This window comes from Magnolia sinica, chromosome 7 (genome assembly GCF_029962835.1).
Source record: "Magnolia sinica isolate HGM2019 chromosome 7, MsV1, whole genome shotgun sequence".
Taxonomy (NCBI): Eukaryota; Viridiplantae; Streptophyta; class Magnoliopsida; order Magnoliales; family Magnoliaceae; genus Magnolia; species Magnolia sinica.
The window spans coordinates 1004124-1012830 of NC_080579.1; the positions used below are offsets into that span (position 1 = coordinate 1004124).

General features: G+C 40.3%; 2 protein-coding genes across 9 annotated transcripts; one reads left to right on the forward strand and one right to left on the reverse strand.

Annotated features, from left to right (window-relative positions):
* The first annotated feature begins 937 nt into the window (after nucleotides 1–937).
* On the forward strand, nucleotides 938–1567 carry LOC131251856 (pterocarpan synthase 1-like). Its single transcript, XM_058252850.1, has one exon. The coding sequence runs from the start codon at nucleotides 938–940 to the stop codon at nucleotides 1565–1567; it is 630 nt and encodes a 209-aa protein (XP_058108833.1).
* A 2054-nt stretch (nucleotides 1568–3621) lies between these two features.
* LOC131250772 (pentatricopeptide repeat-containing protein At2g38420, mitochondrial-like) lies at nucleotides 3622–8493 on the reverse strand. Of its 8 annotated transcripts, none has more exons than XM_058251069.1 (5): nucleotides 6124–8493; nucleotides 5764–5912; nucleotides 5076–5172; nucleotides 4238–4330; nucleotides 3622–4054 (listed from the first exon to the last, which is right to left on the reverse strand). In XM_058251069.1, exon 1 carries the CDS (start codon nucleotides 8093–8095, stop codon nucleotides 6533–6535), a length of 1563 nt encoding a protein of 520 aa, XP_058107052.1. In that variant the 5' UTR covers nucleotides 8096–8493; the 3' UTR covers nucleotides 3622–4054; nucleotides 4238–4330; nucleotides 5076–5172; nucleotides 5764–5912; nucleotides 6124–6532. The 8 variants fall into 8 exon arrangements, with proteins under 8 accessions (XP_058107052.1, XP_058107050.1, XP_058107053.1 ...); XM_058251067.1 differs by having other exon boundaries at nucleotides 4238–4333; XM_058251070.1 differs by lacking the exon at nucleotides 5764–5912.
* Nucleotides 8494–8707: the final 214 nt, after the last annotated feature.

Consider the following 8707-nt stretch of genomic DNA (forward strand, 5'->3'; position numbering starts at 1 on the left):
TCTCTCAAAAAACACCTCCTCGGAAATACAATTTCCTCAGGAATTTTACGGTAGTTATCTATCCCAATTTTTTTTTTTAGATATTTACTTTCAGTGAATATTTTTTTTTTTCCATACTATGCTGAGAAAAACGAAAACTACGATAAAACTCTCTCGAAATACTTTAGCCAGATTTGCCACTATGGCACCAACAAAAGCGAAGAACTCTCACTACTGGGAAACGGATTGGCCACTTCCCCTGCCGGTGCTTTGTGGGGCCATCATGATGTATATGTTTCATCCATGCCGTCCATCAATTTTTCTAGATCATTTTATGATATGAAACCAAAAATGAGGTATATCCCAATATCAAGTGGACCACATTATATGAAAAAGTGTTGAATGAACGTCGACCATTAAAAAATTTTTGGGGCCATAAAAGTTTTGGATCAAGCTGATCTTTGTTTTTTTTTTTTTTTTTAACCTTCATCTGGGACTGTATGATCTAATCAACAGATTGGATGTCAAATAAACAGTACAGTGGTCTTAGGAGGATTTTAATGGTGGATATCAAGCCCCTGATGGCAGGGGGAGGATTTTAATGGTGGATATCAAGCCCCTGATGGCAGGAGGTTTTTAATGGTGGATCACTATTGTTTTCCTATGGTGTGGTCCACCTGAGATTTTTATCCCTCTCATTTTTAGTATCAAGCCCTAAAATGATCTGTAAAAATGGATGAACAGAATGGATGAAACACATGCATCATGGTGGGCCCCACAGAGCACCGACCACTAGCCACTGATGGCAGGGGGAGTACCCAATCCGTTTCCCCACTATGCATCACCAAAGGTACGAATGGGATTATGCAAAAAATGCTGCCATGTGGGCTCCACCCACCAATAGCTGTGATGCAAGGATTGCACTTCAACTACTATAAATAGACCATTTCTTGCTACTATGATACCAAGTGGCTTTGTAGCACTGCTTCAAATGGCTCAAACCACGCCAAAGATATGGGTTTCGGTACTGATTTTCTTGCTCATAACCATTGTGGGCAGCTTGAAAGCCAAAGGCATGAGTATGAAAGAGACCAACATGGTGTTTTACATGCAGGACTGGATGACGGGCCAGAACGTGACTTCGGTCTCAGTTGCCGGACTTAATGGCATTGATTCAATTCCATCAAGGTTCGGGACCATCGTGGTGTTCGACGATGCACTCACCGTAGACGTCGATAGGCACTCAAAGCAGATAGGACGAATGCGAGGGATGTTTGCTGTATCCGCCTCGGATGACTCTGGTGTACAATTTGGTTTCACCATCGTGTTCACTGATGGAGAGTACAAAGGGAGCACGCTACAGATACAAGGTTTGGAGATCTACTACACGGAGAAGAAGGAGTTGGTGGCACGTAGGGAGTTGTCGGTGGTCTCTGGGACGGGCTTGTTCCGAGATGCGAGGGGCTACGTCATGTTCGAGAACGCCTTCTTGGACATTCCCAACTTCAATTCCGTGCTCAAGCTGACTCTTACTGTTCACCACTATACTGAGTTCATGACTCTGCTCGATCTGTCTGAAATCTACTAGTTTAATGAGTTCACGTGTTTTATGTGTTTAGTGCTTGCTATCTCTACTTAAACCATGTATGGTGTTTTAAAATCATATATTAAGTATAAATATTTCTGCTTTTCTTTATATATATATATGCAATCCAGGCCATACAGACCCTTTGGCTTGGATGAAGGGTTAGACAAAAACTCGGTTATTTTGCAACTCAGTTGAGCCTGATGAAAATCAAAGGCTCCCTTCAACTTTTTTCCTTTTCTATGGGCCACCTAACTTATGGGTTGGCACATGGAATGGATGGATTGTATGTCATCGACCAATATCACATGGGATGGGTTCTCATAGGATTCTCATGGGTTTTCACGGAAATCCATTCTTAGGAGAAAATTTCTATTAAAAAAAAAGAAGAGACAAATTGCATATAGACACTAGGCTTGGTTGAATTTTAAAAAGAAGAAAGAAGAAAAAAAAAAAGAGAGTGGATTTTTTTAACTCTTTTCTAAAACCCGCTAAAAAATTTCAAATATAATCCAAAAACTATTATTTTAACTTTCACTAGTCGCTGTAATATAATTATCATATGTCATATTCCAAAAAAACCAGTATGCCCTCTTTAGCCTTTAATTCACCATGATGTATGTGTATCAATGCGGTTTATCCATTTTGTGATCTCATTTTAGGGAATGAGACAAAAAAATGAGATGGATTCAAAGCTCAAGTGGACACACCATAAAAAATAATAGGGATTGAATGCCACATAAGTTTTCGATCAAGCTGATAATTGTGTTTTCCTTTAGTCTATGTTAACTTATTAACAAATTGGATCTAAAATAAACATCATGGTGGGCCCTAAGAAGGTTTCAATGGTGGGTGTCATTATCCTTACAGTTTTTTGTGGTGAGGTCCACTTGAGCTTTGGATTTATCTCATGATCTAAAATGATCTCTTCAAATGAATAAAATAATGATTTAGTGAAATTGAGGCATTTCACTATGGCCATTAAGGAATCTGGGACCATTATTTGAAGATAGGTAGCATACATACATAAATTATTATTTCAGGTATTACATTGCATAGAATTATTTTTGTATACACAAGCATATATAGAAGAGGCAGGAGATCTAGAGACATCCATTGTAATTGCGTCTCATTTTTCACATATTATTATGGATAGCTAACTTATCCAAGTCCACTCAAACTTGGTTAGGACTTGTAAAAGTCTGTACCATGAGTCGAAAACCCTTCACCCCTACACAGGCAAGTTAGGTTAATTTACCTCCGACTCAAACAACTAGTAATTTAACTGGAACCTAAACCAGCCCCGACAAGTCGCCGAGTACAAAACCATGCATGTTATGCTTTTGCTTGTTACTTCTCTTTGTTGTTATCATGATCCACTCCACCTCCATGAATATTCCCTTGCCTAAGAATAAGCGCACTACAAGACAAGGGGGCTTTAGCCTCAGTTCAAAACCATGGCTAAAAAGGTTAAAAACTGAGACTAAAACCTTTAGCCTCATTTTTGCCTCAGTTATCCAAACCGAGGTTGAAACCCCCGTGGCTAAAGGCTTGAGGCTAAAATGACTTTTATAGCCTCAGTTCTTCAAGTGAAGCTACAAGAACCTTTCTAGCTTCAGTTTTCTCGAGATGAGACTAAATCAAAATTTTAGCCTCCATTGTTTCCAACTGATACTAAATCCAAATTTTAGCCTCAGTTGCCTCCAATTGAAGCTAAATCTATTTTTAACCTCGGTTCTCAACAACCGAGGCTAAAGCCTTTAACCACGGGAGTTGTAGTTTCAGTTTAGATAACTGAGAAAAAATAAAGACTAAAGATAGATTTAGCCATTGTTGGCATCAACTGAGGCTAAATTCAATTTTTAACATCATTTATCAATAACCGGGGCTAAATCTAGTTTCCATCAACAAAAGCTTACAATATTATAATCAACCAATGATTGAACCTGTACATGTTTCACCCATTTAACATCCGTCAATACAACAATCAGCACAATTAAACAATTAATGGTCTATTTAAAGTTTTCAAAACAAACAAACTGCCATTGCTGCTACTGCTGTACATCCAGGATTTCTGTCATTGCTGCTGCTGCAGCTGCTGCTGGCTTCATTGACAGAATTTTTCCTTGGCTGTGTTTTTTCGGGAATTGCACCACAGGGCACTGAGACTGGGACTGTTGGAGGTCTCCTTCTTGAGGAAGTTGATGTTTGCGACATTTGTTTCATCATGGATTCCATTTCCCTGGTCATCAAGGAGCCAATTGTTCCTGTGGCCCCGATGCACACTGAGCCTCCAGCACCCTTGATGGCTTCTAGTGTTTGAACCATGATCGTCTCCCAATCAAAGGTTTGCAGAGATCTTGTTTCCTTCTTCTTCTACTTTTTCCACAGGAAGACAAGCTTTTACTATTCATGGCAGCTTGATTATGAATCCCGTTTGTTTGTCAAAGCAGATAGTGGATTGAATGTTCTAGCATGAGTCACAGTAGGCTGTAAAGAAAGGTAATTAAGACCACTCAGTGAGAATAGAACCAAACATTGAAGTGCGGTTAATGTTTCTGTTTGAATTTTAATAGATCTTTTTATAAACTAAAGGCATGTTTGCATGCACTGTTCAAATGAATTGCAATTAGAGGTTGCAGGTTGATTGATCCATGAGAATTTATTCCCAACCTGAGGCTGCAGGTTGAGGAGCAACACCCAGCCCAGGGGCAGCAATTGGTGCAGGAGCAGCAGCTGCATCCCATCCATCAGCTGATACAGGAACTGCTGTTTCACAAGGAAAGACAGGTGTCAGTGAGATTGTACACATGGCATACATCAACTAGGATTAAACACGTGGCATACATCAACTAGGATTAAACAGACTACATTGTGGAAACCACTGTCACTAAGTCATATTCCAAAAATCAGATCTGGTGGACAATCCAAACATCTAATTGGTGGAAACGTATTCACTGAAATAGGACCAGTAGATATCTCTTAGTTTCAGCTTTAATGGTCCAACAATGTATACCAATCCAATAGTGAGATACCCAAGTAAGCCTACTTTCGAGTCACAACACATCTAACTGGGACATGTAATTTGGACAGTTCAATTTTAATTGATCATGTGCCATGCCTGCAATTTCTCAGTAATTTAAAGAGCATATCATCGATCTCACTGCCAGAGTATCTAAGTTTTTCTCTGCTAACGTGAGGATGTCAATGTAGCTTCAGATGCAATAGAGCACTGTGAAGTGATGTTCATAGAATCAACCCCACATCAGAAACATGCTTGCAAAATACACGTGAGACATAGAACTAACAAAGAATGCACATGTACTTGTTTGCATTCACATGGGATGACTGCATGCAACTCATAATTTCAGCTGTTAAAATGTCTTCAAAGTTAAAACTCATTGCTCAACCTTATGTATGTCCCTTCAAGAATGAATTCCTAATTTTTTTTCTTGCTGTTAAAATGTGGAGTTTTCGATGAAGAATTATGGAGAATGGTGAGTATATTTACCAGGGCCATGTAGCTTGTAAACCTTTCGTGGCCAAGATCTGCATAATAGTAGCCATTTAGCTGATCTGGCTTTAGTTGACCTTTGTAAACAACTGTCCTGCAAAATCAGAGCTATCTAGTTCTAGTGAACTCAAAAACTATAACAGCTTCAGAAAATGGAAGAAAAAAACATAACTCCTCTTTGTTGATGTAGGTTTTGAGTGAAATAAGAGCATATGCATGGTTGGGCCCACCCAATGCATGGACTATATTGCACGCACATTTGCCATTTTTATGCATTGGTGTGAATGGGCTCTCTGACATGCTTGTGGCGTTAGGCAACATCATTGCTTTGCTAGAGTAGTCAATATATTTAATACTATATAATATTAATACTAAAACTAATTGGATCCAACCTGGAACCGAATTTGACCTGACCTAACCCCATTTTAGAGGGTACAAGTTGATGGACCTGACAAGAACCAGGCTAGACTCAAAATTTAACCGGGTCCAAAAAAGTAAGACCCAAACCAGACCCAGGTGGTATAAAAAGTTCGGACCTAGATCCATTAGAATAGGGTCCATTAGGTACCTGCACATGTCTGGATAACCATTGAAAGCCCTAATTTTCAGCCCTTGTTTCTCAGCAAAGTGAAAGAAATTAAGAATAGAAAAGGCAGTTAACCCAAAAAATAAGTGGCAGATGTACCATAGGGGAAGCAATCTCAATGGCTGGATCACCCATATCAACAATTGCTCCGTCATTATCAATGTCGGCCGCTGCATCACCAGGCTCACCCAAGCTATCGTCAGGTTCCATGTCCATCACGCCTGCCACATCAACACTTTTCTGCACAACTGCCATTCATTTGCATGTGAAAACCAGTCAATGGACCAGGCCCAGGCAAGGGAAAATCAAGTGTTTTTAATAGGCCAGGTGCAAATAGTTCAGAATCCGAGGCCGATGTCAACCCTGGGCCCGGCCTGTCGACAGACCTAATTACAGCTAATCTCACACCAGTTAGAGAATAGGAACACCTTGGAAATTAATGCCATTGAGAGAACATACCAGGTTAGTTTGATTCAACACCACACTGAAATGAAAACAATACTGAAAATGCCCCCCTCAATGCTGCAAGAATTCAAGGATCTCTGAATGTAGATTGAACAATTTCTTCAGCTCTTCTTTTATGATGCAAACCATTCATATGGGGGTCCCATCATGGATGGTGATGGAAGAAACACCCAAGAAGATCTTCCTCTTCGAACTGACACAACAGTCTGGTTGAGCCTAACCAAATGCAGTAGTTGTTCATTGGCAACCCTCTGCTCAGATTGCCATGATCGCTGATATGATATTGGGATTGGCACATCAGGTAAAGAGTTTAGCTTCCCTGAGGTGAGGTCCCACCTGTGCAATGTTTCTGGATCAAAACCAAAATAATATCTCTCAATTGAGCATCAGATCATAACTCGATTTAATCAGTCAGCGGCCACGTTAGAAGTTCCAAATCAATCAAAGAATCTGAGCAACCAGAATCAAACTCCACACAAGAGAGCAGCGACTCCCATGCCCTTGCCTCTGGAGCTACAGACCTACTAAGCATTTCCTCAAGAACTCGTAATGCTTTGCTGAAGAGCCGGCATTCACACAACCCACATATCATCAAATCCAAAGTTGCAGCCCGAGGAACAAACCCTCTCTCCAACATTTCCACCAACATCTCGAAAGCTGCAGCCATTGCACCTTTACAAACCAAACCATCAATCAAAACCCTATATGTGTGCAAATTCCCCTCGACGCCCTTCAACCCCATCTTCCCCATGAGCTCCCTTGCTCTCCCCACATCCCCAACCTTGCATAACCCCATCACGATCGTATTGTAGGTGACCACATCAGGCTTGCACCCCACTTGTTCCATACGAATAATCATATCAAGAGCACCATCAAAATCGCCCTTCTTGCAGAGACTGTTGATATAAACACTATAAGTAAAAGCATCCGGAACAAGACCCATGACAAGCATTTCATCGAAAACTTCCTCTCCTTTCTGAAAATCACCTGCTGAGAAAAACCCATCCAGAACACTAGTGTAACTGACGATATCGGGCTTTATACTGTCCACTTTCATCCGATTCAGGACATCAAAAGCATCCTTTGCCCTTCCCTCCTTAACAAGAACATTAATCACATTTGTGTACTCCCTCCCATTTGGTGAAAAGCCAGCCTTCCGCATTTCTTCAAGGAAATTGACAACTTCAACTGAACCAGCATGTTTACAAAGCGATGAGAGTATCATCGAATACAATCTTGAGTCGGGCGTACACCCATGAACTTCCAATGCCATCGTATTTAAGAGCTCAGTGGCCGAATTCACCTTCCCAAATCTACAAAGAGCCTTAACAAGAATCCGAAATGTCAAATACTCAAGTTGAACATTCATCTCTACAGTCCTCATTAGAACATCATGAACCAAGACAAAGTTATCTTCTTTTCTACATAAAACAGCAAGCAATGTGTTGAGGGAGTGTACTGTTGGGGCACACCTGAGTCTCGGGATCCGGTAGAACAGTTCGATGGCATCATGGAGCATGCCTGCATTGCCATAGCTTCTGATGAGATCGACAAACATCCTTTCTGGGGGATTGAATTTCTCAATTCTTTCGAGGCGGTCAAGGACCGGGGGGAGTTGGGAGAGGAGAGATCTTTGGGATAGGTGGTTGATGATAAAGGAGTAGGCAGAGGAGTTTGGATCACAGCCGTAGCTACTGAAGGAAGCAATGAGAACAGAGAGGAGATTGGTTTCTGGGTTTTGCTCTTCCTTTACAGCTGCTTTCTTTAGTTCTTCCATGGCTTGCTGCTCATTGAAGGTTTGCTGCCATTTGCCTTTGTACGGGGAGAAAGGCCATTTTCTTCTTCTTCTTATACTGCAGCTGGTTATGGAAGAGCCAAAGAACACCATCCTTTTTAAATAATCTGTTGATAGAATTTGGAATTGAATGAGTTCTAACTGTTGATAATACATGTCTGCCACAACCATAAACAAAATTGCATCTACATGATCCTAGAGTAAATTGAATGAGTTCTACCAACTGAAAATCACACTGATTGAACAATCCTAACCATCTATTTCGGGCGTACGCTGTTCCAAAACAGGTGACACTATTGTAGTGTCTGGATGCAGTTCATGACTTCATGTAAGTCACATTTATGTTGGATGAAAATGGTTACAAACAATCACACCCTACTTACATTCATCTCAGAAACAAACTATATTCTTCTATTAGACATTTCATCATACAGGTGAATGAAAACAACTCAAAACCACATAACTAAGCATAGAAGGCAAGAGAAACATCAACAACCATATGCATTTCTCCTAATAATCAACAGCAAGCAGCACAACAGCGTAAAATTAATAATAATAATAATAATAATAAAGAAAAAGAAGAAGAACTATAGATAAATCAACCCAACAAAAACAAAGATAATAGGAATCAGAAAAACATGAAATTCAGTAGGAACCAAGTGGGCCACCCATGAACAACAAAGATTGTTGGGACACGAGAAACACACCACGGATTGCACATGGCCCCAAAAAAACCATGATCCGATGATCATATCCATAAAAACAAGCGCATGCAAAATGGAT

What these genes read in the sequence shown, in the direction of transcription:
- LOC131251856 (XM_058252850.1), top strand. Translation starts at nt 938, where the DNA reads ATGATACCAAGTGGCTTTGTAGCACTGCTTCAAATGGCTCAAACCACG.
- LOC131250772 (XM_058251074.1), bottom strand. Translation starts at nt 8,095, where the DNA reads ATGGTTGTGGCAGACATGTATTATCAACAGTTAGAACTCATTCAATTC.